Source organism: Equus caballus, chromosome 5, assembly GCF_041296265.1.
Source record: "Equus caballus isolate H_3958 breed thoroughbred chromosome 5, TB-T2T, whole genome shotgun sequence".
Taxonomy (NCBI): domain Eukaryota; kingdom Metazoa; phylum Chordata; class Mammalia; order Perissodactyla; family Equidae; genus Equus; species Equus caballus.
Genome location: NC_091688.1, coordinates 41066195 through 41078697, shown reverse-complemented (window position 1 = coordinate 41078697; position 12503 = coordinate 41066195). Strand labels below are relative to the sequence as shown.

The 12503-nt window shown below is 46.7% G+C and overlaps 1 protein-coding gene across 20 annotated transcripts in view; it reads right to left on the bottom strand.

Annotated features, from left to right (window-relative positions):
• The window catches only part of LOC100057465 (GON-4-like protein), a 68749-nt gene that overhangs the window by 494 nt on the left and 55752 nt on the right, over nt 1-12503 (bottom strand). For 4 of the 20 annotated variants that reach the window (XM_070268063.1, XM_023641031.2, XM_023641027.2 and 1 more), the window contains 13 exons: nt 11350-11466; nt 9255-10943; nt 8445-8700; nt 7640-7824; nt 6515-6712; nt 5233-5376; nt 4525-4668; nt 4299-4418; nt 2996-3109; nt 2223-2433; nt 1134-1761; nt 943-1045; nt 369-514 (listed from right to left, as the gene is read on the bottom strand). In XM_070268063.1, coding sequence (XP_070124164.1) covers nt 369-514; nt 943-1045; nt 1134-1761; nt 2223-2433; nt 2996-3109; nt 4299-4418; nt 4525-4668; nt 5233-5376; nt 6515-6712; nt 7640-7824; nt 8445-8700; nt 9255-10943; nt 11350-11466 — 4055 coding nt within the window. Of the gene's footprint in view, nt 515-942; nt 1046-1133; nt 1762-2222; nt 2434-2995; nt 3135-3273; nt 3536-4298; nt 4419-4524; nt 4669-5232; nt 5377-6514; nt 6713-7639; nt 7825-8444; nt 8701-9254; nt 10944-11349; nt 11467-12503 lie in introns of those variants that run through there. The other 16 variants (XM_070268065.1, XM_023641029.2, XM_070268066.1 and 13 more) reach the window with 10 other exon arrangements.

Sequence of the window (12503 nt, the reverse complement as noted above, 5' to 3'; positions counted from 1 at the left end):
TCAGTGTCTTGGGACTGGCTACACCAACATATGCATTTATTACATTTAGAAACATTGTGATTAGATCACAGAACAATAAATATGTACCATCAGACCAAAGAAAAAGGGGGGGAGGAAGAAAAGGAGCTGAGCCCCACTCTCCCTTGGTGCTATTTACAAAGTTACAAAGTCCATTTCTAACGTCTTCATAAAAGACCTTGAAGGACAGACAGGATGGCAGAGCCCCAGCCTGCCTTTGTCTTTGTCCTAGGCCCCTGCTCCTCCAGCTCTGTATACTGAGGTCACGGGTTGTACAAGCAAAGTACAACCACCCTCTCCCTCATCAGGGCGCCTGTTGGGCTTCATCCACCCACAGCTCCCAGTCTCACTCATCTAGCTCCTCCTCAGACAGAAGATCTCCGTGGTCAGACAGCTGGTCTGTGTTGCTGGTGCTGGTTGCGTCATCCTCATCCTCGGAGCTGGCCTCGCAGGCGGTATGGAAGAGCTGCATGAGTTCCCGAAAACGGTGGGAAACCTAGGAGGAGAGGCGAGGACTGCATTCCCTGTCCCTATGTTACTAACGTCTAACGCTTAGTAAGCACTGTGTACCCATTTGAACAATCTTATTTGTTCCACACAATAAGGTTGTGAGGGCTGTGTCCTCCTTACAGATAAGGAAACTCAGGTTAAGAGACTAAATATTTTGCCCAAGTCAAATTCCTCCTAAAAACAAAATTAGAATGGGATTTCTGGGGCTTCTACCTCAAAATCCAATGCCCCTTTCCCTTCTAGAACCACTACCAACCCCCCTGACGAGTCAAGCCCTTCCTCAGGGCAGACCTTTACAATCACCCGTTGGTGTCTTGTCTTCTATCTCCTAGTTGACCAACCCGTCCTCTTCTCACCAGCTCCTCTCCTTGGTTCTTCTGCGCCTGCAGCTCTAGCAGGACTTCCTCCACTTACCTCGGTAGGGGTCTTATTTCCCAGCTGCTGGGAGATGATGCTAAAAGTCTGCGGCTGGGCTCCTTGCTCCTGGCACATGGTGAGAATCACACGGTCAGCTTCCCTGTAACCCACACGTCATGGTTAACCCTCGGTAACGTGGATGTGTTCCATGCACTTTCCAAATACACACACCATCCATCCCTACTTACCTTGTCCACAGGACAACCTTTTCCCCAGTGGAGCTGACCTTGCTGTTGTTGGCACACACTGTAGCTTCTGTGGCCTTTGGCTGCTGCTCCCCCACTGGACCCTTGCCTTGTATTCCACTGTCTTTAGTCAAACCTCCTCTAGCGGCTTTGAGAGAAGTCTCTGAGGTGTCGATTCCTGATGAAGAAGATTCACGGACAGGGGACAGTCTGTCTGCTGTCTTCACTCCAGCTCTGTTTGAAGGCAGCCAGCTCTCCTGAGTATCTGGCGTCCCAGACACCTGTCTTCTCTCTAAGTCTTTGTTCACTGAGGAAATGGGACTCGGGAAGGAAGCAGGGGGTTGAACAGTTCCAGGCAATTTCTCAGTTTCTGAAGCATCCCAAGCTAGCATGGAAGCCTCTGACTCACTCACTGCCTTGTGGCCCTCCCCCTCATTCTGAAGTCTGGGGGAGGCCTTGGGGCAGGAGACAGCCTCCGGCCCAGCCTGGCTTCTCCTAACGGTGTATAGCACAGCTCCAGTTTTGGAGGGACGCTGAGGAGTCTCTGGTGAGTAGGGTGATGGGCCATCCAGGGGGAGCCGGTCTGTAAGAGTCACTTCTTGGGACAACAAATTGCTCCCCACTGCCAATCCTGTTTAGGAGGAAAATAAAGATCTAAGGATATGGACAAGGTCAAGATGCACGTAAGGACTATGAATTACCACAGGATAAAATTCTAATCTAAGAGTGTAAGGTGGGGGTGGGGGACTAAAGTCACTTATATAAAGATATAAAAGTCTGACTGCCAAAGCAGAGAATGGCTGAGACTTTAGAATGTGGATCACAGAGATCTAGAGATAAGGGGAAGGGAATCAGGAATGGCAACACAAGAAGAGAATGCTGAGTCATGTTGATTTTGTAGCACTCAATTCTGCAAGAGGACTGAGGCCACAAGAGAGAAAATTAACACTGCACAGAGAAGGGTTTCCTATTGGTGTATTAGTGAAAGGGAAAGACTGTTATTTATCCAGACTCAAAGACGTTCTTGCTTGAAGTATGTGAGACTGAGACAAATGAAGGGAGACCAGCTGGGCTGGCAGTCGGATCACTCACCTGGAACAGGCATCTCTCCCTTTCGGGTACTCCTGCCAGTCCTGCTCTGGGTTGCCTCCAAGCTTTCTCGCTCCTCTGGAGCTTCCTCTTCCATCACGTCCTTGCCCTGCCCAGCTTCCTTAGCACCAGGCATAGGACTGGCCTCTCTGTGGGGACTGCTGCCCACCAACTCATGGGGCTCCTTGCTCTTGAAGGATTTGCTGTCACAGACCTGCAGGGATGGCCTTCTGGGTCAAGAGTCTCCTGACCTCCTTTTGTCTTAGGGGCCAACCAAAGGAAGAAGCCCTGCCATGCTTCTTGCTCAGCAAGTCAACCAACATGCATGCCTGCGCCAATGATTTTAAATGGCCCAGAATAGAGAAGTGGATTCTCCCACTCCTTCTCTAACCAAGGACTGTATTTTTGCTGCCAACCAACCCTAGAGAACTAGCATTACCTTCAAGGGTCTGTTTTCCTGACCCAGGTTTATTTCATTAAAAAAAAAATCTAAGAGGTAAATATTTGCACTGGTTGACTTTTTTCCAATTCTAAAAGCTTTACCCACAGGATTCTCTTTAAAAAGCAAAATCCATTATATATTTTTAAAAGATTCTACTTATTTTGCATACACACACTAATGTGTGTGTGTACTGCATATTATTTATATATGTGTAACGTTTTTCCGAATTCAATAAGGGACACATCTGTGGTAGCAAACAATACCCACACAGTAAGGCAACCTGGGGGTTGCCCTAGGCAGCTGTGACACCGCTCAGTACCAGCTCCCTCCTCACCTTACTGCTGCAGTGGCTGCAATTTCTCCTTTTGCTCTTTTTCAGCTTGGAATCAGAACCTCCTTCATGGCAGGAACAGGCACAGTCCTTGGCCCCATCTGGCCACTCAGCCTCCTAGGAGATACCTGGGCTTGGTTAGCTGCCAAGCATTTTTGGTACCAAGAGAAGAAGCTAAGTTGTGAGCCATCTGAATAATCCCACCCCCTGACGCCCACCCTCATCCTTTCTCTTTTATTATAGACCATCTCTTCACATTGCCTGGGAAATCAATGCTCAAACTTGATGACAGCCTATTATGAATCCCTGAAACAATCCTTATATGACCCCAAGACTGACATATCCCAATTGCCCAGATGTTTCAGGAAATATTTAAGTTAAATACAATCTGAGGCAAAGTCACTGGAGAGCTCCATCATGAGATACAATCTACTCACTCGTCTGTGTTTGTTTCTGTCTCCCTGTGCCTTGAGCTCTCCCCTCTCTTCCAATCCCCTTGAGAGAGGGCTTTGTACAAATGGAAGGCTCACTCAATGATACTCTCTGTTCAATAAACCCGAGACATAAGTACCATTATTAACCCCATTGATGATGAAGAAACTGAAACAAAGAGAGATTAAATAAGTTGCTCAAGGTCATTCAGCTATTAAGAAGCAGTTTCTCCCCAAGAAAAAGTAAAAGACATGTAGAAAAGGGACATGGATTAAAAAGGCTACTTGAAGAGCAGTCGAGAGCAGTGCATACAAGAAGGCTCTGGAACCAGATTACCTGGGTTCATATCCTAGCACTGCCACTTATTAAACATGAGACCCTGGCAATGGCCTCTCTCTGCACTTCAGTTTCCTCTTCTGTAAAATGCAAATAAGAGCAATCCCTTCACAGGATTAGTGTGGGAATTAAATGAGTGAAGAAACTATGTAAAAGACTTCCAAGAGGTACATGATACTTTGTAACACAGCTAAGTATTAGCTGTTACCATTACTATTAAAATGGGAAATCTTGGTTCTCTCTCTTTACATGAAGAGAAAGGAAGAAGACCCAAGAGCAAGAAAAACAGCTCTGAGCTATAGAGAAGAGGAGGAAATGGATCCCTCTAATGAGGCGGCCAGGGGTGGGGCCTCTTCAGCAACTGCACTTTTCTTCCCATGGCCTCTGCGTGTCCATCAGCAGCCTGACCTCTGGTTCCTGCTCTGTGACTGCCTCAGACCCCAGAGGCTTTGAACCACACTAAGCCACAGAAACATTTAGACAGAAAATTCAAGGCTTTATTCATGAAAAATGGATCATCCCCAACAACCTGCTGTACCTTATCATGATTTTGGACCCCAATTTCTTTCCTTCTTTTGTTCTTTGAGGCTGTGGGAATCTTGGGAGGTTCCTCTTCCTCTTCCACATCAGGCAGTGCCACTTCTTCAAAGCCATCAAACTGGGGAGGAGTTGGTGCCACTCAACAGAGACTCTGGGGCAGGTATCATCCCTCCTAGACATGGCATTCCCCCTTCAAAACCCTACTGTAGCCTCGGGGCCTGTACCTCATACTCCTTCTCCTCAGTCCAATTGATCTCTTCAAAGTCACCCATCCGGCTAGCTGCTGGGCGCAGGTGGTCAAAGAAGATAGAGAACTCATCCTGCAGGTGGTCGTGGCCCTTGAGGAGCTGCCACATCTGTGTCTTGAGCTAGGGGAAGTTGTGGAGGGAAAGAAGTCTCTTACGCCTCTCCAAGCCACCACTCCAAATCAATCCCATATACTTCCAAGTTCTACTTCCCAAGTCAGCTGGGAGACACATAGAAGCCTCTCTTTCATAGCTAAGAGTTCTTAAACTCCCGTTCCCTCCTTGCTTGCCTACACAGGAGGGGTATTAATACTAGGTTTCATTCCTAATGACAATACTCTTTACCGCTGCCCTACTCAGCTCCAGTTCAGGTATTAACTCAAGCAGAGCAAGGAGGCACCCCCTCCTGGGCCCTATCACCTCCTTTCTTGAACTTCCTTTCCAGGGTACCGATGGCATTCCTGAGCCTGTGAAGATCAGTCAGACTCTGGTTTCATGTGGCAACCACCTCTATTCTAGTGCTTTATGCTTTAGGCAAGTCTAAAAAGTCCTTGCCTTCTTCATCCCCTCCTGGAAGTCCACAGTACCCCCAGAAGCAAGAGGATATGGAATAGGTTAGGGAAAGGGAGACGGGAAGGGCCTAAGGCCCAAATGACAATGGGAAGGAAGCAGGACAGGACAGAATACCTCAGTGATTTCTTGGGGCAGGCAGTCTGCACAGCTTTGGAGGACCTTGATAATCTTCTGGTGGTGTGAGGGATTCTCTGCAAAGCAAATTTCCAGCTGCCGAAGAAACTTGCGACTCTTCTCAAAAGCCTGCTGCTCCTCAAACTGCCGGAGTGGAAAGAGGGCAAAAGAGGAGTCACCCATACAGGTAGAGAAGGACTTGAGGAATCTACGCATAGGAACCGAGAAAAATGAGCTCGGGGTGCGGGGCATGACAGGACTCTAGTTTACAACTGTGAGATCTTTTTAAGACCCTAGCTTTGATCCACCTTGGGTCACTGGGGTCTACCAACCCAAGATAACCAAGATGTGGATGAAAGATCCAAGAGACACACATATCTCAAGTTGTTTATTGTTTCATGGACTGTAAAATTAGACACTCAAACTCATGTGGCATTTCACGATTTACGAAGAATTTTCACATATACACTCACTTGATCCTCATAAGAATACAGGAAGAGAAGATCGGCATGATATGCCTATCACCCCATTACCATTTAACTGCCATAAGGCTATCAGGATAACCTCACTACAACTATTATTCCCGTGTTCATCAGTCATGACAAGAAACCCAGTACTACTAGGATATCCCCCATGTTTAGACCCTTATTCTCCACCATTCCAAAAGTCACCTTACCACAGTGACCTTCCCAGACCACCAGGTACAAAACTGCCACACCCTACCCCTCACCTATTCTACCTACAACTCACTATCCCCCTTGCCTGCTTTATTTTTCTATAAAGCATTATATACTATGTATTTTACTAATTATAACTATTTTATAATTTTTATAATAGATATATATTTACAATATATATATTTTACTATTTATCATCTGACTTTGCCCCTGAGAATGTAAGATCCATGAGGGCAAGGATTTTAGTCTTTTATAATTACAATATTCCTAGTACCTAGAAAGCTGCCTCACACACAGGAGGCGCTCAATAAACATCTGTTGAATGAACGCCTGTTTTACAACAGTGAGGAGCCAAGGACACAGGACTTACCTACAGTCTTCACCGGCAACTAAAGGTAAACCCCTCATACCACTTGTAAAGAAAATGGGAGAACAGGGGTTGGGAAGCTCACCCCTTGGAAAGAAGGAGGCTCTCATCACCGTGGACGAGGGAGGCTACCTCACTGGGAGCAGTCGGGAGCCTAGAACAGTATGAGTCAACTCTCTTCAACCCCCACCTTGCTCTGACTCAGGAATCCTGGTGTGCTCTTTGCCCATCTACTTACTAATCCACAGGCCAGAGCCTGCTCGGGCAACAGGAAAGCAGCAAAGTCCTTCAAGAGCTGAGGCCAGTCTTGGAGCAGGATTTTCAGGCTTTTGTAAAGATCCACAGCTGTCTGCCTCTGCGTACTTGACTCAAATTCATAGATGACCTGAAGGAAGTCCTCATACTTGCCAGGGATATGTTGCAGGGCTTCTCGTACCTATACAAGAATACTTTCAATCATCAATACCCTTTCTTTGGGCCCCAACAAGAAACAATGATACAGAGGGAGGAGGAGGAGATATTGTTAGAGAGATCCAAGAATTATCCTTCAGACACTACTCCTCTGAGAGGTCCTAAGATCTGACTGTTAATGGAAGACACAGAGCAATGGGCAAGGTACAGCTCCTTTTCTGATAGCAGGCAACTGAAAACCTTCATTTTCCGGGGACCACAGCCCTACCCACAAAACTAGGTAAGCTCTTCTCTAGTTCAAAGCCCTAGCCTCTCCTTCCTGATTTATTTGCATATTGAAATAGATAAGGAGTGTTTGGCACATATATTTCAGCATGGTATCATCTGAGCTCAAATAATACATAAATTAGGAATGTCAGTAAAATATTAGAGGACAAAAAAAAGCCGTGACTATCACTGCTGGTGGATAAAGGAACCTTGCTGGAGAGATAAAGGAACCAGCTGGTTACCCAAAGAACAAGAGAGCGACCCAGGACAACTACCAGAACAGGGCGGTTCATGTCTCTGAAGATCAAGGTGCTTCCCTGAGATCCGCTCTCTGGCCAGGGTACCAAAGGTCTTTCTTCTCAAGCCAAGGGCTCAGGAAAGGTCCTTATTAGGCTACCCAGTGAAGTCACAGACTCTCCCTAATGATGGTATCATCTTCCCAAATTTCTGGGCAATAGAGGAGTGATGCTAAGGTACTAACAATAAACCTACTATGACTGAACTCTGTCTCCTCGTGGTTCTCTCACACAGATTTTTTTTCAGTAATTCTAGGAAAGCAAAGGCAGAGGCATACAAGACTGTTGTGGAGCCTGAAAAGCAGACTTTATTTTAAAAACACCTCCCTTGAAGGAGAAGCAGCCTCATTCAGAGGGACTGGCAGTAAGAAGCAGCAGGATTTGCCTACCCTGGTCAGATAAGCCTGAGCAAAGGCCAGATCCTTCTGCTCCCTGAGTGGATCCCGCTCGAGAATGTCCTCATCATACAGCAACAGCAGCTTGGAGGTGTCCTTGCTGGCCCGGGCACGACTGCCCCGCTTGTTGCGAGCTCGATGATTGCTCCGGCCCTTTCCAGCAGCTTTGATGCTCTCTGCTTAGAGTACATGTGAAAAAGACTGTTTCTCTGTCCCGGCAACCCCTATTCTTCCCATCCCATCACACGCACCCAACCCTCAAAATCCTAATCCATGTTATGGAGCAAATCAGGAGAAAAGCTGTTGGGAAAATGGTACGAGAAGCACGTCTGTTTTTGTTAAATTAGCTCTATGCAGAGCCGGCAGCATAACTGCATTAACTGGGGAGATAATGTACTTAGCTACCACATACTGAGAAAGGAAGTCTAAAGAGTGAGTATGGCCTTATGTTGGGCTCTCAAAGGACAGCGTCCTGCTGAGGAACAAGCAGTGTTTTCTGAAATAAACATAGCTCTTAGCCTCATGAGTGACAGATGAATTAAGAACCAGGATTAAAACTTGGGTGAACCTAACACAAATCTAGTAGCTGATGAGAGCCAAATTTAAAATTTCTGAGCATCTCTTCTCTGCAAAGGCACCAGGTTAATCATCTGTTTGGGGGAAAGGAGACTGCAGGAGAGATCCAGAGGATTTCCCTGGAAACTCGCCACCTGGTTTCACAAACTAGTCACTCTGCACATGTCCTTTAGACAATGAGGCCAACTGAGCCCTGCCCCTCATACAGGCTTGCTGAACTCACCTGGTGGGGTCCTGCTGGTCTCCACTTCAGGAACAGTCTTGGGTGATGCAAAGGTGGTAGGAGGCTTCTCAGCACGATCTCCAATTGCTTCATCTGTTATTTCATCCTCTTTCTGCAGGCTTTCTATTCCTTCTGCTTCTTCTTCCTCTTCTTCTTCAGGCTCAGAGTTCTCTTCCTGGGAGTTCTCCTCCTCAGACTCACCCTCCTGACTCATGCGCCTTTCAGATGCGAGCCAAGTCAATTTCTCCATTGTTTCCTGCAAAACCACCCCAAAGAGTGTTCAGAAGAGCTCGGAATGGCTCACTAAATGCCGACTGCACACAGTTTATTAGGAGGACTGAGGTTAATCAATTGAGGTGAGTGTGTGCATATGTGTGCGTGGTGGGGGGTAACCACAACTATCAGAAGCCTGGTTCTCTGAGTCATGGAATCACAGGGACAGCTGGATTGCTGCCTGACAGCAGGAAGGGGAAGAAGATGCATTTTAAAAGGTTGTTCTCTACCTGAAGAGAGGTTTCCTTTGCCACAGTCCATACTTACGGTCTATTGTTTTGGCATTTAAATTGTGCTCAAGTGATTCAATTTAACATTTAAATGAGTTTAAGTCAAACATAGTAAGTAAATAAAATTTCACCCTTTCCCTCTCCTCCCACCTCAACCCCAAAATTATGTCCCATCGTGCATTAAAAAATCAAATAAAAATGATTTGAGCACTATCTATACTGCAGCAAGCAAGCAGGCGGCCCACAAATGGTAAATTAAACATATTAGTGAGTCCACAAAATATCTGAGAATATTGCAAGCTCTCACCTGCAGTTCTGGGACAGACAGCACAGACTCCTCAGAAGCTGATGACATCTCATCTTCCTCATCTTGGGTAAGGTCATCAAAGTCTTCTTCTTCTTCTTCCTCTGGCCCATCCTTCTCTCCTCCAGTTTCAGGCCCAGCTGGTGTCCCCACTGACTGACCATCAACACTGGACAGGTCTTCGGGCTTCCCTGGGGGGCTGCTAAGCACCAATTCAGGGTCAGTGGAGGATGACACATTCTTTGGAGATCCTCTACTCACATCTCCTGAGTGTCCTTCATCAGGAGGCTCCTGAGAAGCTGAAAGGGTTTTAGCTGGTTGACTCCTCTCCTCCTTTTGTAAGACCGTCTGTTTCTTCACCTCTCTAGCACCGCTTAATTCCTCACTCGGGAAGCCAGGGTCCAATTCCACCGAGTGTTCTTCTTTGATTTCATCATAAACGTCTTGCTTTGGGGATCCACTGGAGATTTCTTCCCCAGGATCTTTAGGTTCCATCTTGACAATTTCCTCTAAATCCCCAGGGGGAGAGTTTAGAGATTCTTGGAAGCCCTGAGGCAGTGGATCTAAAGCTTGCCTCCCCTCCTCTGTTTTCACAATAGTCCAGCCATATGCATTGTTCTCTGACAAGTCTTCCTGGCACACCCTACCTAACGGTGGAGGCCCTGGGCTGTGCTCCTCTTTGGGGAAGACAGTAGCACAGAGAGGAGATAGTTCCTGGGGTTCTAATTTGGGTTCTAGGCTTTGAAAGGCATTTTTCCCTTCAGCCAAAGGACAACCAATATCCACATTCACTTGAACCTTATCTTCAGGGGTAGATGGTACAGGAAGATTCACAGAGTTGCCAGAAACAATTAAGGGTGGGATAGAGGAGGCCACAAGGGGCTGGTTCAATGGACAGGAGAAGGAAGTAGGGTTAACCAAGAGGGTGGTGATGGGAATGGTCTGAGAACTCTGGGCCACAGTTGCATTGACAGGCTGGATCATGTTGCAGCCAGTGCCAAGGCTCACAACCTTCACAGTGGTGGCAGGAACAGTGAAGATGACAGGTGCAGGGTGGATGAGGGGGGCAGGCTTGAGACAAAGAGAGGCCTTAGCCCCCTTTCTCTTTGAGGTTCTCCGTTTCACACATGGCTTTCGAAACTTAGAAGGGGCAAGTGAGGGCAGCATTACCTTGGGTACAGGGGCAGAGGAGAGCTCAGACAGAGGGAAGCTGGGCCTGGTCTCAAGGGGCATAGCAGGCAGTGCTGCTGGACACTCAAAATTATCACCCCCAGTGACCCCCAGTGGAGGGACACCTGGCACTGTCTGTAAAACAGTGGCTGGCTGGATCATGTGAGGAATCCGGACCACCATTTTGCTTGGAGGGGCTTCCGATTGAGTTGACCTGGCTGGTGTTTTCCCAGAGTTGGAGCTAGGCTGGAGAGAGGGGCTGGGTCTGATAAGGAGGGGCTTCAGGACTGATGACCGCTTCTGTCTCCAGGCCTTCCTGGAAAAACGGTTGGCAACTGGCTTCAGTTTCAGGACTACACCCTTAGGCAACAGCAGTGGGTATGGCGTTTCACTCCCCAATTCTGAGCTGCCTTTTCCTAGGCCTGGGTCTGAGTTGATCTCAGTGGTTCCAGTCACATTTCCTACCTCTCTGGCACCATCAGCTATGTGCCGCAGTTCCTCCTGGATGGATGGCAGACTGGCCTATTGGGAATAAGAACACTCTGATCCAGCACATGTCAGAATCTGGTAAAAAGAGTAGGGCTTTCTAGATTTTAGGGACCCTTCTAGGACAATCTCAACACATCTTTTCAAGAAGGATTTTTCTGCATGATATCAAATTTCTACGAAGACTACATTTCAGTTCTATACTCTAGAAACTCGCCTCTGAATTTCCTTTAAGAAACTATGATTCTACTCACTATTTTTAAAAGGTTGTAGAATCACCTGGTGGGGAGGGTAGTGAGGTAAGACAGGAAGGGTGAATAAAGAAGATTCCTTAAGACCTGGTTCTACAACTAAAGCATTAGAGGTGTAAAGTAGCCTGAGGTTTCTTCCTGGTTTTTAGTGACCTTCTGCCTCTGACATACTTTGACGGGGAGGGTTGTACCTTTAACCAGAATGGAAGCCGGTGTTCTTCCCTCTCTACAGGGGGCTTCCACTGATGTGGCTGGATCTCTTCACAGCACTTCCCTAGGATGGGCAGCTGTTTGGTCTTCTTGTAAAACTGAGCATGAAAAAAATAAAGCATGAGTTACACTCCTTCCAGAAACATGGCCCTCTGTCAGGCTGGGGAGTGGGGTGGGCAGTGCTTTGAGATAGACACACATACACACATACATGCACACACACATCCATATATACATAAACAGCATATGCCGAATGCTTCTGCATCTCAAATTAAGCTAATCCTACAATTACTCAATATCTTCTGACTATCTCCATTCTGGTCACCAGGAAGGGAAAAGTTTAGGTCACAGAGAAAAGGAAGCAGATGGTCAGAGTAACTTATTTAAAATTTGCTCCTGCTCAACAACGGCAATGATAGTGCTTTAACCCTCATCTTGGACACAACAAGGCAAATAATGGTGCGAAGGACATTAGAAGAGAAGGAGAGGAATAGAGAGACTGAGATAGTTCAGTTTTAAGAGTAAATGAAGAGGGGAATTGAACTTCAATGGACAATAAGCATGCATTCACTCAACATTTGGTGAATGCCATTCTATGTGCCAGGTCCTGTGCTAAAGCTGAGCAGACAAAGAAGAGAAGCAAGTCCTGCTCTCAAAGAGCTTACAGATTAGTGGGAAAGCCAGACCAGCAGACCAATAATAGCATTCTGTGTAAAAAAAGAAAAGTACAAAGATGTGCACGAAAAATGACACACAACTCAAACTTGAACAATAACGATTTTTCTGGAGCAGGTCCAAATACAGATGAATCTTCATGGAACCGAGTTTGCCACATGAGGCAGGGGAAGGCAGAGCAGACTTCACGTTCAAAATCATGAACATGTTTAAGGAATCACAGAGACTGGTCTGGCTACAACTAAAGGAATGTAGAGAGACTTCAGGAGACAAGTCAGAGGTAGGCAGGGTAGGCCTTCTGTGCCATGCCACACAGTCTGACCTCTACCCTGAAGGATTAGAGGTGGCTATGACATCAATGCGAAGGACAGAATAAATGGAGCCAGAATTAGAGACACCAGTTAGAAAACTACTGCATTAACAAAGGTGTAACAAAGGCCTGAACTAAGGCACTGGGCAA